General features: G+C 39.7%; 1 protein-coding gene across 1 annotated transcript in view; it reads left to right on the forward strand.

Annotated features, from left to right (window-relative positions):
• HS3ST3A1 (heparan sulfate-glucosamine 3-sulfotransferase 3A1) overlaps window positions 1-17,412 on the forward strand; it is a 107,279-nt gene extending 89,867 nt beyond the window's left edge. Inside the window, exon 2 of the mRNA XM_073234758.1 lies at window positions 13,830-17,412. Within this exon, the coding sequence (XP_073090859.1) occupies window positions 13,830-14,451 (622 nt within the window). The 3' untranslated portion in view covers window positions 14,452-17,412. The remainder of the gene's footprint in view (window positions 1-13,829) is intronic.
• Window positions 17,413-19,985: the final 2,573 nt, after the last annotated feature.

Here is a 19,985-nt window from a genome sequence, read left to right on the forward strand (position 1 = left end):
AAGAGATATATATGGTATGAGATAAAATATATATGGTAAGATATAAAATATATGGTGAGAGATCAAGATTTATTTTTATACATGAGTAACCATTGACCAATCACTCTTCATGAAACATACAATGGAGAAGGGTAATTTCTTTCAAGAAAGAAGTCCCCACAGAGACGGCCAGTGGTAGTTCCAGTGGGAGGGCAGGGGAAGCAAGAAGACAAGATGAGGGCAGTGGGAATTCAGGGGCAATGGGCCAAATGGTAAGAAGGCCAAGGCACAGGAGATGAGTTCCTTTAATACACTTTCCTGAATGTGTTATATGCACAATGAATATGTATTGTTGAGTGCCATCAAGGGCTCCCTCTGGGTAGTGCCCTGCCCGTGGAGGTGGTGGTGTAGACAGTGCTAAAGCAGTGTCCACTTTCTCCCAGGGGAGGCCTTATCTCAAGGACTGTTGGGGAGTGGGGGCACTGTCCTGAAGGCAGTAGGAAAGGTTTCTGGGTCATCTTAGTAGTCCTAGAATAAACTACTCACTTGACTTAGGGTTTGAGTAAAAAAGAATACACAATTTAGCAGGTTGATAGTGGCTCCTGATTGGCTATTTCCTACACCATAGACTATGTAGTAATCTGCTCAAATAACTTCAGGCCCATAGAGACTTATCCCAGAGTGACTGATCAGATCCAAAATGAAATAAATCCAGGACATCAAAGTAGCACAAGGTCATGGATAACATGGAAGTCTTACCAAAGAGCTGCATTCTTGGTATAACTGTACCACATGGCATGGGAGGACATGGACCCCCTTAAAAACTGAGCTCATCTCTCTCACCATAAAACAAGCCAGTCCTTCCAAACAGATTGGCTTTGCCAGTTCATGGCTTTCAAATCAGACATCCTCACTGTCTGAATATCATACATGTGGGGCCTCACATGGCTGGGTGTGTGGGTGTTTCAGGAAAAGGCCAGAGATTCTGTAATCTTCTCTGGACCCTTGTGATCTGGGCTGGATGGGGTGCTCTTGGCAGAGGGGAATTCCCAACACCAGGCATCGCTTTCTTAAGAACAGTTCTTGGTATACTTGCCATAGTAATGGTCACACTGACACTCTGTTTACAGTCCAGATTTTCCAAACCCTTGGCTTGGTTTTTCTGAAGTGAGTAAACTGAGAATAGAAAAGTTTAAATGACTCGCTTTTGGTCACCCAGCCAGCAGTGGACAGACACAGACCACAAACCTCATTTTCTAATTTCAGACAGCGCCATGGAATCTCATAAATTATCATATTCCCTTTGGTCTAGCAAGAGCAAAGCAAAACCACAACGTCCTTCCAGTAGCTTGTGCTAATGTTTAATCATCTGAAAAGCCAAAAAACTCTTTTGTCTAGTTAAATTCCATTGATGCAATTGAAGCCCTTGTCTTCTGGTGAGTTCTCTTTTTAATAAATTATGGTGAAGTAACATACAGCTTACCATCTTAACTATTACTAAATGCACAGTTCAGTAGTGTCCAGTGCACTTACACTGTGAATAAGTACTCTCCAGAGCCCTTGTCATCTCACACAATGGTACAGAAAATTCTGTACCATTGAACAGCTCCCCATTGCTCCTCTCCCAACCCCTACAAGAACTATCCTACTTTCTGTCTTTATAAATTTAACTGTTCTAGGTCCCACATGTAAGTGGAATCACACAATATATGTCCATCTGTGGCTGGCTTATCTTATGCAGCATGTCTTCAAGGTTCATCCATGAGCAGCAAGTGTCAGAATTCCCTCCTTTTTAAGCCTGAGTAGTATTCCATTGTATGCCTAGCCCATCCATTCATCCATGCATGGACATTTGAGATGCTTTCACCTTCTGGCTATTGTGAATTTTCATTACATTCTTTAGGGAGAAAGAGCAAATATGTGCCCCCACCTCATAATCATCCTTAATTGTTCATGAAATCCTTTCTTATCCTTGCCCTAGTCAGGAGAAAACAAATAAACTTCTCTAAATTCTCCTTGTTATTCTGGTTTCTACCCATTTTCCTACCCCCTACCTACTGTAAATGACTCCAAACAGGCTATGCTGTTAGCCTGGAAATACCCCTCCCAGCTTGGTCTGACTTGAGGCAAACTTCACGTGTCTTTTCCCTGCACACACTTTTTGCTGCCATACCTTATCTGGTATATAACAAAGCTTTCATGATCTGGGATGGCTTTCCCCTGGCCCATGCAGAGCCCATGTCCTTGTAGAGGGCAGAGTCAGTGTATGCCTCGCTTAGGAAAGGGAGGAACGTTTCCAAGTTCTCCTAAACACTTTGAAATATGGTATTCCAATTACATGTGCATTTCATTTTATGTCAGAGATGACCTCTTTGAGGGACAGTAAAATTCAAATTGCAAAAAGAAAACCAATAAAGAAATTAAAAAGCACATCACTATTTAAAGAATCCTGATGTGAGTCCTTTTACAAAGCAACCACTCTCCACAAGGTAAGCTTCATTAAGGATGTATTTAGACGATAAGTTCTTTCTTTTTGAAAAAAGTACCTTGCAGGCATGCAGTTTAGTTAACCCGACTTCTCACTCCACCCAACGCTAAACCAGTTTGTCTTCTGCGTCCTGTTGATGACAGTAATTAATACGTTTCTCTTCAGAAATCCCATTTTAGCTGTTTCTTCTTCAAACTCCTCCTATTTTGGATAGCCTTTCCCCGGCTCTACGGAGGTAATTTAAATGTAAAATATGGTTTCTTTTTTCAGAGATGTTGGTTGCATTTCCTCTTGCTCAGCACAATCTGCAGTGTGAATTTCTGCTGAAAGGCTCCTGGGGATTTGTGCATTCCCCAGAGATAGGAAAAGAGGAGGGCTGCGACTGCCAACCAGTAGCTCGGGAGGGAAATATGTTATCTCTATTTTACTGGCGGAAATAGGAGGTCAAGCGGTTAAAAGTCATGGATTATAGGAAAGGAAGCAAGAACGCCTTTTTTTTTAAATCAACAAATACTCTTTCTTATCACTGCAGTGAGATTTGATGTTTGCTTTTGCTGTCCAAAACTTTTTCAAACAGTTGATCAAATTTCCTTCACTGAGATATTCCAGCAATGTCTGGATAGAACTCCTGGCTCATCTTAGAAAAGTGTAAGCTAAGCTTCCAAAGTTGTTTGGCCAAGCCAGTTTCTCACCATCTGTGAAGGGAGTTTTGCGGGGGCAGGATCCATCAATTCTGTCCCACAGTGACGCCAGCATGTCATAGGTGATAACGACAACCTCTGTGTCTACCTTGGGTCAGCCCCAAGTCTGGTCTTTGCTTAATCTTGGCCAGATCTTAAGGTATATTTAAGGAGTAGGGAATGGGACACATTACAAATTCTTTTGCAAAAGGAATTACAGACTTCTTAAAATAACCACAACAAAAGTAACAGAAATCAGATATCTAATTATCATTTCCCCCTCAAAAAACAATGAAAGATAACCTGCCTGAAATATCAAAGAAAGCAAAAATGTGAGAAAACCTGCATCTTTAAACTAGCCCAAGGTCAGTGGCTTATGGCCACAGATGTTGAGGAATTTGTGCCAGAAATAATGCAGATGGGAACCAGGAAGTGTATGACCAATTGGTATGATATCTGAGATAGACTTCAAAGTAATTCATCTGGAGTGTGGGAAATAGAGATGGAGAAGTTATGAATGAAATGAAATTGGCCACCAGGTTGTTACTCCTTGAAGTTGGAGGTAAGGTTCTCTCTACTTTGAGAAATGCTTGAAATATTTCATCATATATATTTTTTTAAATATAGAATGCACTTTAATAAAAGAAATCTCTTAGATCCGTAAGAATATATTTTCAAAGAGCAACATCACACATCTTTATATGAATTTCTTCTTTTTTTTGTTGGGAGGGTATCTCTCATATTTATTAATCAAATGGTTGTTAACAACAATAAAATTCTTTATAGAGGACTCAATGCACAATCATTAATCAACCCCAAGCCTAGTTCTCAACAGTCTCCAATCTTCTGAAGCATAACGAACAAGTTCTTACATGGTGAACAGTGCAAGGGCAGTCATCACAGAAACTTTCAGTTTTGATCACGCATTATGAACTATAAACAATAAGGTCAAATATGAATATTCGTTTGATTTTTATACTTGATTTATATGTGAATCCCACATTTCTCCCTTATTATTATTGTTATTATTTATTATTATTATTTTTAATAAAATGCTGAAGTGGTAGGTAGATGTAAGATAAAGGTAGAAAACATAGTTTAGTGCTGTAAGAGGGCAAATGTAGATAATCAGGTGTGTGCCTCTAGACTAAGTATTAATCCAAGCTAGACAAGGCCAACAAAACATCCATGGATGCAGAAGATTTCTCTCAAAACAGGGGGGGTGAGGTTCTAAGCCTCACCTCTATTGATCCCAAATTTCTCACCGGATGGCCCCCCTGCGACTGTGCCTGTCTTAGGTTGTTCCTCCCTTGAGGAATCTTACCCGTCTCTGGCTAACCAGTCATCTTCCGGGGCCATACAGGGAAATGTAAAGTTGGTAAGTGAGAGAGAAGTAATATTGTTTGAAAAGGTTGGTTTTTTACTTCTTTGCAGATTTATGCCCTGTGGCTTTTATGCCCAGCATTTGTCTTCAGGTATCTTTACAACTTGGAAGAATTATGATACTCGGTAATTTCATTATGAGGCACGAACTCTACTTAAGGATTGTAATTAGGAAGGAAGAAGAAAAGCTATAGAAGTAGCAGATGGAAGAAAACATGGAAAGATTGATTATTTCTTGTAGAGTAACATAAGCATGTATAGGTTTTAAACTACTAATTAAATTGCACACACACATTAACATAATAGGAATACAGCTACATAACCAAAGCAGACCTACAATTACCAGCCATCTCCAGTGAAACCAAGAAAACCAGTTAGGCACCCTAGGCATTTGTGAAAACTTATCAATGATATGATGGATATTGTCTAACTGAACTTGAATAGTTTGAGAAAAATCAGACAAATTAAAACAACACATTCCTGGGAACTGTTCACATCCCATATGTTCTTTTAACAGTAGATAGTCTGTAGTCGCAAGATTTTGGAGCGCTGCAACTTGCACTTCTCCTAATTCTTGGTGGAGTTCTGACAGTTTAGATCCAGTCAAATTTGTTGTTTTACTGTATGCACAGGCCAGCTTAAATATCTCCTTCTTCATTCCAATGGCAAGTCTAGGAACTGGTGGGATGAATGCAGCTACGACTGCAACAGTGCCAGGATCTTTGTTGAAGTTTTTTGATGTTCATCTTCTGGAATGACTCTTCCAGAGAATGTTGATGTTGGAAGTTCTTCTTCATATCGTATCTTAATTCGTATTCTGGGTAGCCAAATTAGGCTTTGATCCTCTGTATAAACACAAACAAACCCTTTGCCCACACTTTGATATGCCCTTTATACCATTGTGAAGAACTTATTGGAGATCACCACACAGGTACTGCTTTTGTTTTTTTTTTTAAGAGAAAGGAATATTATCAGAAAAATGTACTTCCATAGCTGATCATCTGACACCCTTTAAATGATCAAAACTAAGGATATTTAATCATTGATTTACAGTTAGTTTTATCCTATCAGGGAGTAATCCCTGTTTTCTTTCATTTTTTTTTGTTATCATTAATCTACAATTACATGAAGAATATTATGTTTACTAGGCTCTCCCCTTTACCAGGTCCCCGCTATAAACCCCTTTACAGTCACTGTCCATCAGCATAGCAAAATGTTGTATAATCAATACTTGTCTTCTCTGTGTTGTGCAGCCCTCCCCTTTCTCCCACCCCCCCATTATGCATGCTAATCATAATACCCCCTTTCTTCTTCCCACCCCTTATCCCTCCCTACCCACCCATCCTCCCGAGTCTCTTTCCCTTTGGTACCTGTTCGTCCATTCTTGGTTTCTGTGATTCTGCTGCTGTTTTGTTCCTTCAGTTTTTGCTTTGTTCTTATACTCTACAGATGAGTGAAATCATTTAGTATTTCTCTTTCTCCGCTTGGCTTATTTCACTGAGCATAATACCCTCTAGCTCCATCCATGTTGTTGCAAATGGTAGGATTTGTTTTCTTCTTATGGCTGAGTAATATTCCATTCAGTATATGTACCACATCTTCTTTATCCATTCATCTACTGACGGACACTTAGGTTGCTTACAATTCTTGGCTATTGTAAATAGTGCTGCGATAAACATAGGGGTGCATCTGTCTTTTTCAAACTTGAGTGCTGTATTCTAAGGGTAAATTCCTAGGAGTGGTATTCCTGGGTCAAATGGTAAGTCTATTTTTGAGCATTTTGAGGAACCTCCATACTGCTTTCCACAATGGTTGAACTAATTTACATTCCCACCAGCAGTGTAAGAGGGTTCCCCTTTCTCCACAACCTCGCCAACATTTGTTGTTGTTTGTCTTTTGGATGGCAGCTATCCTTACTGGTGTGAGGTGATACCTCATTGTGGTTTTAATTTGCGTTTCTCTGATAATTAGCGATGTGGAGCATCTTTTCATGTGTCTGTTGGCCATCTGTATTTCTTTTCTGGAGAACTGCCTGTTCAGTTCCTCGGCCCATTTTTTAATTGGGTTATTTGTTTTTTGTTTGTTGAGGTGTGTGAGCTCTTTATATATTCTGGACGTCAAGCCTTTATCGGATCTGTCATTTACTAATATATTCTCCCATACTGTAGGGTTCCTTTTTGTTCTATTGATGGTGTCTTTTGCTGTACAGAAGCTTTTCAGCTTAATATAGTCCCACTTGTTCATTTTTGCTGTTGTTTTCCTTGCCCGGGGAGATATGTTCAAGAAGAGGTCACTCATGTTTATGTCTAAGAGGTTTTTGCCTATGTTTTTTTCCAAGAGTTTAATGGTATCATGACTTACACTCAGGTCTTTGATCCATTTTGAATTTACTTTTGTGTATGGGGTTAGACAATGGTCCAGTTTCATTCTCCTACATGTAGCTGTCCAGTTTTGCCAGCACCATCTGTTGAAGAGACTGTCATTTCACCATTGTATGTCCATGGCTCCTTTATGAAATATTAATTGCCCATATATGTTTGGGTTAATTTCTGGAGTTTCTAGTCTGTTCCACTGGTCTGTGGCTCTGTTCTTGTGCCAGTACCAAATTGTCTTGATTACTATGGCTTTGTAGTAGAGCTTGAAGTTGGGGAGTGAAATCCCCCCTACTTTACTCTTCTTTCTCAGGATTGCTTTGGCTATTCGGGGTCTTGGTGTTTCCATATGAATTTTTGAATTATTTGTTCCAGTTCATTGAAGAATGTTGCTGGTAATTTGATAGGGATTGCATCAAATCTGTATATTGCTTAGGGCAGAATGACCATTTTGACAATATTAATTCTTTCTAGCCACAAGCATGGGATGAGTTTCCATTTGTTAGTGTTCCCTTTAATTTCTCTTAAGAGTGACTTGTAGTTTTCAGGGTATAGGTCTTTCACTTCTTTGGTTAGGTTTATTCCTAGGTATTTTATTCTTTTTGATACAATTGTGAATGGAATTGTTTTCCTGATTTCTCTTTCTATTGGTTCATTGTTAGTGTATAGGAAAGCTACAGATTTCTGTGTGTTGATTTCATATCCTGCAACTTTGCTGTATTCCGATATCAGTTCTAGTAGTTTTGGGGTAGAGTCTTTAGGGTTTTTTATGTACAATATCATGTCATCTGCAAATAGTGACAGTTTAACTTCTTCTTTACCAATCTGGATTCCTTTTATTTCTTTGCTTTGTCTGATTGCCATGGCTAGGACCTCCAGTACTATGTTAAATAACAGTGGGGAGAGTGGGCATCCCTGTCTTGTTCCTGATCTCAGAGGAAAAGCTTTCAGCTTCTCACTGTTCAGTTTAATGTTGGCTGTGGGTTTATCATATATGGCCTTTATTATGTTGAGTTACTAGTCCTTTATACCCATTTTGCTGAGAGTTTTTATCATGAATGGATGTTGAATTTTGTCAAATGCTTTTTTAGCATCTATGGAGATGATCATGTGGTTTTTGTCTTTCTTTTTGTTGATGTGGTGGATGATGTTGATGGACTTTCGAATGTTGTACCATTCCTGCATCCCTGGGATAAATCCCACTTGGTCATGGTGTATGATCCTTTTGATATATTTTTGAATTCTGTTTGCTAATATTTTATTGAGTATTTTTGCATCTACATTCATCAGGGATATTGGTCTGTAATTTTCTTTTTTGGTGGGGTCTTTGCCTAGTTTTGGTATTAGGGTGATGTTGGCTTTATAGAATGAGTTTGGGAGTACTCCCTCCTCTTCTATTTTTTGGAAAACTTTAAGGAGAATGGGTATTATGTATTCTCTGTGTGTCTGATAAAATTCCAAGGTAAATCCATCCGGCCCAGGTGCTTTGTTCTTGGGTAGTTTTTTGATTACCATTTCAATTTCTTTGCTTGTAATTGGTTTGTTTAACTTTTGTGTTTCTTCCTTGGTCAGTCTTGGAAGATTGTATTTTTTTAGGAAATTGTCCATTTCTTCTAGGTTTTCCAGCTTGTTGGCATATAGGCTTTCATAGTAGTCCTTAATAATTCTTTGTATTTCTGTGGAGTCTGTCGTGATTTTTCCATTCTCATTTCTGATTCTATTGATTTGTGTTGATTCTCTTTTTCTCTTACTAAGTTTGGCTACAGGCTTATCTATTTTGTTTATTTTCTCAAAGAACCAGCTCTTGGTTTCATTGATTTTTTTCTATTGTTTTATTCTTCTCCATTTTGTTTATTTCTTCTCTGATCTTTGTTATGTCCCTTCTTCTGCTGACTTTAGGCCTCATTTGTTCTTCTTTTTCCAATTTCGATAATTGTGATGTTAGACTATTCATTTGGGATTGTTCTTCCTTCATCAAGTGTGCCTGGATTGCTATATACTTTCCTCTTAGGACTGCTTTCACTGCATCCCACAGAAGTTGGGGCTTTGTGTTGTTGTTGTCATTTGTTTCCATATATTCCTTGATCTCTATTTTAATTTGTTCGTTGATCCATTGATTATTTAGGAGCATGTTGTTTAGCCTCCATGTGTTTGTGAGCCTTTTTGTTTTCTTTGTAGAATTTATTTCTGCTTTTATACTTTTGTGGTCTGAAAAATTGGTTGGTAGAATTTCAATATTTTGGATTTTGCTGAGGCTCTTTTTGTGGGCTAGTATGTGGTCTATTCTGGAGAATGTTCCATGTGCACTTGAGAGGAATGTATATCCTGTTGCTTTTAGATGTAGAGTTCTATAGATGTCTATTAGGTCCATCTGCTCTACTGTGTTGTTCAGTGCCTCCATGTCCTTACTTATTTTCTGCCCAGTGGATCTATCCTTTGGGGTGAGTGGTGTGTTGAATTCTCCTAAAATGAATGCATTGCAGTCTATTTCCCCCTTTGGTTCTGTTAGTATTTGTTTCACATATGCTGGTGCTCCTGTTTTGGGTGCATATATATTTAGAATGGTTATATCCTCTTGTTGGACTGAGCCCTTTATCATTATGTAGTGTCCTTCTTTATCTCTTGTTACTTTCTTTGTTTTGAAGTCTGTTTTGTCTGATATTAGTACTGCAACCCCTGCTTTCTTCTCACTGTTGTTTGCCTGAAATATGTTTTTCCATCCCTTGACTTTTAGTCTGTACATGTCTTTGGGTTTGAGGTGAGTTTCTTGTAAGCAGCATATAGATGGGTCTTGCTTTTTTATCCATTCTATTACTCTGTGTCTTTTCATTGGTGCATTCAGTCCATTTACATTTAGGGTGACTATTGAAAGATATGTACTTATTGCCATTGTAGGCTTTAAATTCGTGGTTACCAAAGGTTCAGGGTTAGCCTCTTTAGTATCTTACCACCTAACTTAGCTCACTTATTGAGCTGTTATATACGCTGTCTGGAGATTCTTTTCTTCTCTCCCTTCTTATTCCTCGTCCTCCATTCTTCATATGTTGGGTGTTTTGTTCTGTGCTCTTTCTAGGAGTGCTCCCATCTAGAGCAGTCCCTGTAAGATGCCCTGTACAGGTGGTTTGTGGGAGGCAAATTCCCTCAGCTTTTGTTTGTCTTGGAATTGTTTAATCCTGCCATGATATTTAAATGATAGTTGTGCTGGATACAGTATCCTTGGTTCAAGGCCCTTTTGTTTCATTGCATTAAATATATCATGCCATTCTCTTCTGGCCTGTAGGGTTTTTGTTGAAAAGTCTGATGTTAGCCTGATGGGTTTTCCTTTATAGGTGACCTTTTTCTCTCTAGCTGCCTTGAAAACTCTTTCCTTGTCCTTGATCTTTGCCATTTTAATTATTATGTGTCTTGGTGTTGTCCTCCTTTGATCCTTTCTGTTGGGGGTTCTGTGTATTTCTGTGGTCTGTTTGATTATTTCCTCCCCCAGTTTGGGGAAGTTTTCAGCAATTATTTCTTCAAAGACACTTTCTATCCCTTTTTCTCTCTCTTCTTCTTCTGGTACCCCTATAATAAGGATATTGTTCCTTTTGGATTGGTCACACAGTTCTGTTAATATTTTTTCATTCCTGGAGATCCTTTTCTCTCTATGTCAGTTCCTATGCATTCCTGTTCTCTGGTTTCTGTTCCATCAATGGCCTCTTGCATCTTATCCATTCTGCTTATAAATCCTTCCAGAGTTTGTTTCACTTCTGTGGTCTCCTTCCTGACATCTGTGATCTCCCTCCAGACTTCATCCCATTGCTCTTGCATTTTTCTCTGCATCTCTGTCAGCATGTTTATGATTTTTGTTTTGAATTCTTTTTCAGTAAGACTGGTTAGGTCTGTCTCCTTCTCTGGTGTTGTCTCTGTTATCTTGGTTTGCCTGTAATTTTGCCTTTTCATGGTGATAGAAATAGTTTGCAAAGCTGGGATGAGTGACAGCTGGAAGAACTTCCCTTCTTGTTGGTTTGTGGCCTTCCTCTCCTGGGAGAACAGTGACCTCTAGTGGCTTGTGCTGGGCAGCTGCACGCAGACAGGGCTTCTGATTTCTGCAGGGCTGCTATGGAGTTTATCTCCACTGTTCCTCTGGGCGTAACCTGGCTCGGGCTGCTGCTCCAAAATGGTGGAGTTGCGTTGGAGGGGTAGTGGCCGGGAGGCTATTTATGTCCGTGACGGGCCTCCGTGATCCCTGCTGCCCAGAGGGTTAGAGTGCCCAGAGATCCCCAGATTCCCTGCCTCCTGACTAAGTGTCCCACCCTGTCCCTTTAAGACTTCCAAAAAAGCACTCGCAAAAACAGAACAACAACAACAACAACAAAAAAAAAAGCCGCTCCCATTTCTTTGTCCTCAGGCGCTGGCCTCAGGGACCCACTCACTGGTCTTGCTGCCCTGTTTCCCTAGTATTGGGATCCCTGTCCCTTTAAGACTTCTAAAAAGCACTCGCCAAAAAAAAAAAAAAAAAAAGCCACTCGCTTTTCTTTGTTCTCGAGGGACCCGCTCAGAGGTCTTGCTTCCCTGTTTCCCTAGAATCCAAGACCCCGTGCATGCACTGTGTCTGGACTCTGGTCCAGATGTCTGGGGCTGGGTGTTCAGCAGTCCTAGGCTCCTTCTCCCTCCCTGCTGACTCCTCTCCTCCCACCGGGAGCTGGGGGGAGGATCGCTCGGGTCCCGCAGGGCCGGGGCTTGTATCTTACCCCCTTTGCAAGGCATTGGGTTCTCGCAGGTCTGGATGTTGTCCTGTGTCCTCTGGTCTCTATTCTAGGAAGAGTTGTCTTTGTTATATTTTCATAAATATATGTGGTTTTGGGAGGAGATTTCCGCTGCTCTTCTCATGCCGTCATCTTGGCCTCGCCCCTCTTCATCATATGTTTTTAGTAAATTGTATACGTGGGACAAAACTACAGGAATTCAACAAAGGCCAACTCATATAACATAGAGTATATTATTTTATTACAAAGGTAAAATAAAAATTGGTAATAAAATTATTTAAAAAACCAAAGCAACCATTAGACTTAACAATAAAAATCAGAGCAATCCTAGATAATACCTGGACTAAAGAGGGGGAAAAAAAGTACAAAATGCAATTAACCAAATATTTAAGAAGTTATCAAAATGACAACAGGACATGTCAAAACTTGTAGAATTCTATCAAGTGTGTATTTAAAGGGAAAATAAAAGCCTCAAAATGCTTTTATTACTGAAAAAAGAGATTGAAAGGAAATGATCTAAGGATTCAGTTAAATAAATTGGAAGAACAAGAAGCATAAATAGAAAAGGAGTAAAGGGCAAGTTAAAAAGTTAAAGTGCAAATAAATGAATTTAAAAAGATAATGCAAGCTAGAAAGCAGGAAGACAGAAGACACAAAATTACAAAATTAAAGTTGAGACTGGAGATATAACTTCAACCACTCAATTGGGTGCTTTTTAGAAAAAATACTAACTTCCAAAATTGGCACAAGGCAGAGCATTACACACACAAAAAAAAAAACCATAAAAGGAACTGAAAATATATTTAAGGGTTTGAGTTCTGTCCTTACCTTCACCCCCCACAAAGTGCCAGCATTAGATGGCTTCATTACTAACATCCATGAAATTTTGAAGTAATGGAAAATTATTTTGCTACTTAAGCTTCTCTAGGGTATAGAAAATATGAAACTTTTCTCAAACCCCTTTATTTATAGAATGATTCATATTCTAACAAGTGATTAAGCTATTGATCAAAAGAAAAACTACAGGAACATCCTATTAATAATTATGGATGAAAATTCAGAACAAACATAATAATGCATCAAATCTAGGACTATATTAAAAGATCATGTGTAGTATACATGATCAAATGGAATTTATTACAGGAATAAAAGAGAATCCAATATAAGAGTTTTCTAAGTTTGATTCTTCATATCAGTGGATCAAAGGACAAATACGTTTAGCCATTGCAATAAATGCCCCCAAATATATTTATTCTGATATTGATTTGAGCAGCATCAATTTCTTATAAAACTTGGAATTAGAAAGATAGTACCTTAATATTAGGGAAAAAAATCAAATAAGTAGTGGATTTAATGGCAATACTTTTCAATTGGAAAAGTAAATAGATTTTATCTCTCCAGCTCATACTTTTTGACTCACCCTGGTGGGGACAATGTCTGCTGCATCAATACTCCAATCATATTTTTGTTTTTAACATGACGAAGTGATCCTAACATTCATTAGAAAGAATAAACAGACAAGGAGCATCAAGAACATTTCAAGCAATAGAGAGAATTTACTTTGACATACATGAAAATATACTACAACATGGGAACCAAGATATGCAGACTACTGCAATGATGGTTTCAGTACTAGGTAAAAGATGGATTCTTTAATAAGTCTTGTTTGTTACAGGAAAATTCAGGAATTACAAAGAAGTATTTTGTGCACTGTGCTATGATATTGTATTAGCTATAATTGCTTTGTTTATTAAGGAAACTACAGAAAGGTCCCAGGGTATTTTAATACCATCTCACAGAAGCATAATTGTGTTTATTACAATATTCTAATTCACCAAAAGGATGTGATCAAGTTTATTTCCTTACAGCATAGTGTATTGAAAATGATAAAAAATAAAAGCTGCACAGTACATACTCAGTGCCAGGCACTTTGCTAAGCTATTGAGGTATATCACTTGTTTTTAATCATCACAGCAGCCATATGTGATTGATCAGGTTACATTTCCCAGTAAATACATGAGGGACGCCGTGGTCACACGTCTTCAGTGGAGAGCTGGCAGGATGACTTAGGCCGTCTGATTCCAGAACGCGCATGGCGCTCCCTCTCCTTGGACGAGCTCTCTGTGTAAGTCAGGGAAGCCCTCACTCTCCAGGCCCTAACCTACCTCTTTGCTTTGCCCAGGGAGCTGATGCCCAGAACCCTGGACGGGCAGATCACCATGGAGAAGACGCCCAGCTACTTCGTCACCCGGGAGGCACCGGCGCGCATCTCGGCCATGTCCAAGGACACCAAGCTCATCGTGGTGGTGCGCGACCCGGTGACAAGGGCCATCTCGGACTACACGCAGACGCTGTCCAAGCGGCCCGACATCCCCACCTTCGAGAGCCTGACGTTCCGCAACCGCAGCGCGGGCCTCATCGACACGTCCTGGAGCGCCATCCAGATCGGCATCTACGCCAAGCACCTGGAGCACTGGCTGTGCCACTTCCCGCTCGGCCAGATGCTCTTCGTGAGCGGCGAGCGGCTCATCCGCGACCCGGCCGGCGAGCTGGGCCGCGTGCAGGACTTCCTGGGCCTCAAGAGGATCATCACGGACAAGCACTTCTACTTCAACAAGACCAAGGGCTTCCCCTGCCTGAAGAAGGCCGAGGGGAGCAGCAAGCCCCACTGCCTGGGCAAGACCAAGGGCAGGACGCACCCCGACATTGACGGCGAGGTGGTGCGCAGGCTGCGCGACTTCTACCGGCCCTTCAACCTCAAGTTCTACCAGATGACCGGGCAGGACTTCGGCTGGGACGGATAATGATATAATTTAAAAAGAAAAAAGAAAATATCAAGATATAATATATTTTTTTACCAATCGGTAGAGAAAAAGGCCATTTAATATTTGTGCTGAAAATATTGGTTTCAGTATTTTTTTCAATGAATGTTAAGGGATTTTCTCGCCTCTGCCCCATCTTCCTGTTTCACTCACGCCAAACATTTGGATAAGCAAGGAAAACTTCACTCACTTTCACACTTTAAGTTTTCAATGTGTATTTTATGTTTTATGTACACAATTATAAAGCATGAGCATCAGTTGCCGTTAAAACTTTGCAGAAAATCTGGAGAACAAACCTTTCTCCTTCTCTATTGAAAGGCCCCTAGAACATTGGTATCTTTCTAACCTTACGCTTTTCTCCCTCTATTTTTTTTTCTGTGCCATTTTTAAAAAAACATTTCCCAATTAATGATACTGCATGTTTGTTTGCACAGCACTTCCCAGTTGTCTCAGTGCTTTCAAATAAAACACCTTTTCCCATCCTTACTCTGCTACATGCTCTAACAATGGTACAAAAAGATTATTGTCCCCATTTTACAGATAAGGAAGCTGAGTCTCAAGAAGGTTACAAGACTTAAAGCCAGATGGTGGCCCCTGGACAAAATCCCATCTTCCACTTGTTCCTAGTTGATGCCACATTTCTCCGGGGGGATGGGAAATAGCCTCTGTACCTTTAGAAATGGTTAGCTAGCTGGGGACAGGGAAGGTTTCCTACTGCTTTCTCAGTGCCAGGCTTACCTCATGGCATTCAGTCACAAGGAGTCACAAATGTTCAAGGAAACCACTCAGACTTGGACACGACACCATTCAAGAGCAGATGTTGGCTTGGTAAAGTATCCTGAGATGTGGAAATCTCAGCTTGATTGAGGGTGAGGGAAATCATGGGATTCTTGTACAGAGATAGAAGTGGCAATCACAATAGGAACAGGACAATATATGGTAGGAGCATAATTCACATACTGGTTGTTTGATTTTTTTCTTTTTAAGTAAAACCTTGACTTCAGTAAGAGCTTATAGGTATGAATCTCATTTTCCTTGACCTCCTTTTTAACGAAGAAAATCTGCTTCTCTTTGAACTGTTTCATTTCTACCCTTGGAGCTAGAAAAAATATAATAAATGTTTTATTTACAGCACCATTATTTTTCATGGGTGATGGAATGTCACTTTGTCACTTTAATTTTTCCCCATTTCCTACTCACACCACATATAACCTAGTATTCATTAATATTTGGAAATTATTCTAAGAAATATAAATGTGGGTAAAATGGTGGATTTTCTTCTATCTGTTTTTGCCCATCCCCCATTTAAATAGCTCAAATAAATCAATAGTTTATAAAGAGTATTCCTTTTCTCTCTGAGTGGGCATTAACAAGATTAGCATTAATGGGAATTAAATTGGTTTAGAGAGGAGCACATATGTGCAAAATATATAAAACATTTATAATTAGTCTGTCAGCCATATTTTATTACAGGTTTAAACACAAGAGGAAAATGTCTCCTGTCTCATGGATGTTTTCCATATCTGCCAAAATTTAAAGGACCAGACACTCTAGTATTCTAAAATAATATTCTTTTTCTCCTCCAATGTTGTCAATTAAAAGAAAACTGAAGTTGTTTAAATATATGTGGTACAAGTGTGCATTTACTATAGGTACTACATTCAGCTGAAGTAAATATCACTTGAGAAGATGGATAAAGGATTAAAATGAGGGGGAAAATAATAATTTGAGTTTCTAGTCTTTGCATCATTGCCCCACCTCTCTGGATTTATGTGCTAATATCCCATTTAGAGGAGTTAAGAAAACTCAAATCCAGGCCCCCTTTTCCAGCTGATTTCCTTCCCTTCCATGACCTCAGCTTTCCAATGCAACAACTTGTTTTGTTCTACTTCAATCATCACTACCAGCAATAAGATACTCATTTTTAAACCTTTCTCATCTTTTCTCTTAACTTGTTTTGTTGATTGATGCTGATTCTTTTATAACCTTGACATAATGCAAACATGACTTGCAACAAAGAAACAAAGACATCTAACAACTGTATTAGCAGTCTTTCTCTCTGTATGTGAAGAATTAATAAAAGAACAGAATTGAGTGCAAAGCACCTCTTTTAGCATGGAGATTTTTTTTTAATTCCTATTATTTTTAAGATGAATGACTACAGAGCACTCCAGGAAAATTTTCTAACTTCTAAGATTTCATAGCAGTGTTAGAAGTTACAGATCCCAGCAAAATGTATGAAGACCTGGCGTCAGTATACTCAAAGTTCCCTCCAGAACAGGAATTCCTGCCTTCGTGTGGTACCTGCTGCTACTATGCACAGACTTGCCTTCAGATTTCAGATTTCTTTCATCCATTTAACTATACCAAGCAATAGGTTTTGCTCTTGATTTGAGCACCTTGGCCATCCTTCCTCTATGCTGTCTGCTTCCCTGCTATGCCTTCTCACCTCCTTAACTCTTTGCAAAGGTGGAGAATTAACATCTCCAGAACAACCAGAGGTCTACAGCTCCATTCTGAGCAGTTTGCTTCTGAGGACCTGTCTATAGCATATGAGTTCTCCAGAAAACCAGTAACTTTAAAAGGAAATTAATTTTACTCTAATAACTGGGAGTTATTATGATTCTAGGGAATGGATGTTTATTATTCTAGGAGTATTAATCCCACTCTAATTTCTTTATTTTCAAAGATCTTCAAAGTTAGAATAAACCTAATTGATCAAATCCCCATTTGGTGCTTGAATCTTTTCTTTGGTTATGCAGAGGGTTAAAGCATCAATGCATCTATAAATTCTTAACTCTTGATTTTGCAGCTGTAAAGAGGATGGAATTCTGCTATACAACTTCATTGGTCAGCTGAGACTGGCCAAATCTGTTACCTGTGAAGATATCTAAAATTCAATGTGTGAACAAAGAAATGTGTCTATTAAATAATCATACCTTATATTCATGTAGCACATTACTCTTTTGAATGCATCATTCCACCTTAAATCAACAGCAGCTCTTCACTTTCACTTTACAGATGAAGAAACTAATATTTAAGAAGGTGGTTCTCAACAAAAGATGATTTGGCAGCCCAGGGTGATGTCTGGGGATATTTTTGTTGTCCCAGGGTGGAATAGTGTAGGGTGCTTCTTGTGGGCAGATGCCACAGATGCTACTAAACATCTTCTCATGCACAGGAGAGCCCCCACTACAAAGAATCACCCCACCCAAAATGTCAGTAATGCTGAGGGTTTAACAACAAGAAAACCTAGTCACAACCAGTGTGCATCTGGGGCAGGTCTGAGCACCAGATTCTGATCAGTACTTGGCTAGTGATTCTTCCCCTCACCCCTCTGGGTTATTCTCTTGAAAACCTTTCTTTCTCCAAGTCTAGAAGGACTCCATCAATAGTTAATGTCATACATTGCCAAGAGGAGTACTTAGTGTAAAAATAGAAAAAGAAACACCACTGAACTGGATTTTTACAACTGAGATACTGGAGCCGTTTGTGACAAATGGGTAATTGCGTATCTGGGATGTGGAATCAGTCAGTGTGAGGTGGAAAAATCACATTTCAATAAAACAATTCCAAAGGCTTTTTCAGGTTCAAGTCTTGCAGGTCCAATCTGCCTCCAGGACAGTGATGTGACAATACTTCCTGTCACCTGACACAACCAAAGGGTCAAGGGACAGAAGTAAATGGCTCCTTTTCCCTGAGGCAGCTGAATTCAGATGGATGTGCTATGGCTTACAAACGGACCAGAGTTGCTGGGTAATAGCAAAGGAAGGCAAATTCTTACAGCCACATTTTCTAGAAGCCCCAGAACTTTGGGTGTAATTTCCATAGAATCAGAAAAGAGAAGAGGTTATGGTTGTCAAACACAGGAATGTGTGACTGAAATTCAGTCCAATAAAAGTCTTAGTATAAAAATAGAAGACCCTACATATTCTCCTACTGCATCCTGTAATCACTGAAGATGAATGGGACTTTAAAACCTGAAATTTCGGGCCCTTGAGGGAAACATCAACATTGTTGTAGAATTTCTGGTCCTTGAAATACCTTCAAGATGGAGACAGATTTGCACTCAGTCTCAATTATATGGGGGAAAAACATGGATTGGGAAATTATAAACCTATCTGTCACCCCATGGAATATTGGAATGGTAGACCTCCCCTTTAAAGCTCAGAGAAAAGTGAATTTGAGAAAATTATGAGGTAGTGTGACTTGATACACAGAGTAATAAAATAATGGATTTAAGTTTTCCCAGGAGGAAATAAAATGGAAAAAAGAAAGGGCTTGTAATCTATGGACCTATGTGGGATATTAGGTAATACTGGTATGTTTCAAGTTATGCCCCTAATTTCCTAATTCAAGTTTCAACTGTTGGTTGTGTTCTTTTAAGAGCAATCTACTCAACAACTTACTCTCCTCTAGTTTTACTGTCAAAATAAAAGGTAACAATAAATAGGAAATGTATATTCTGCTAAGAGTTCTTTTCATCCCCAAATCCCTGGGTCAGATATATTACATGCTTTCAGAGGATCAGATATGATCACAAATGGCACCTTTATTGGTTCTGCCTGGCTGGTCCATGATTAGGCTAGGTTTTTAGCTTGGTGCTAACTGGCAATTCCTACCAGGGCTTTTAGGTCACTGGCTGGCCCACACATTGGCAAACCATGGTCTTTGGTCTTTGGCTTCAGGTTTCTCCCAAGGTCACTTCATAGTAAATCCAGAGCGTTTACCACCCCTGGGGCTTGTCTTCGTTGCAAACAGGTTTTTCCCCCTCACCTCCTGTCTCTATGCTTCCCTCACTTTCTGTGCCTTCTCTCCCTGCGTCCTATGATCCTCATATCCCACTATCTACTGGCCTAGGTTTTGTCCTCTCTTCAAATGCACCATCCTTGATGGTGTCCACTTCCTCAGTTTCCCGGGGAAATCCTTGCAGTCTAGTCAGGACAAATGCTCTCGGCTTTGGCTCTAGAGAGAGTAACCTGATGTAGCTACCCAGACAGGTGAAGGCCAGATGGATTTAGCTTTCCCTAACAGGATTTACCTTAGGAAACAAGGGTCGGAAGGAAGATGGAAACAGAATATGAAAGCTTGAGAGCACATTTTGAACAGGAGATTGAGGTGCTATTAGAAGGATACTTACCAGTATCCTCACCCCTCAGGGCCCCACCCCTCACCACTGACCTGAAGAGCCACGGTCAGCCAGCCACTTGGCATTCCACTTCCGAAAAGTTGCCTGCCTCTGGTCTGGGCAGTGGCATCTCTCTCCCACCTGTTTTCTCATAAACTCTTATGTAAGCTCAGATTTCTTTATTGCAAGCCTGCAACAGCTGGTCAACCAGAGAACAGTAGGAAGCTGGCAAACCTTACAGTCATGTCATTGAAATTTTTCAGAAGGATCAAGAGTTCTTGGTTAGCTACCATCAACTGGTTCCTTTACAGTCGAACCTAATTCTTCTTTCAGACTATGCAGTCTTACTCTTTAAATCCTGGATTGGTTGTTCTTTGTTAGGAAATGT

This window comes from Manis javanica, chromosome 4 (assembly GCF_040802235.1).
Source record: "Manis javanica isolate MJ-LG chromosome 4, MJ_LKY, whole genome shotgun sequence".
Lineage (NCBI taxonomy): Eukaryota > Metazoa > Chordata > Mammalia > Pholidota > Manidae > Manis > Manis javanica.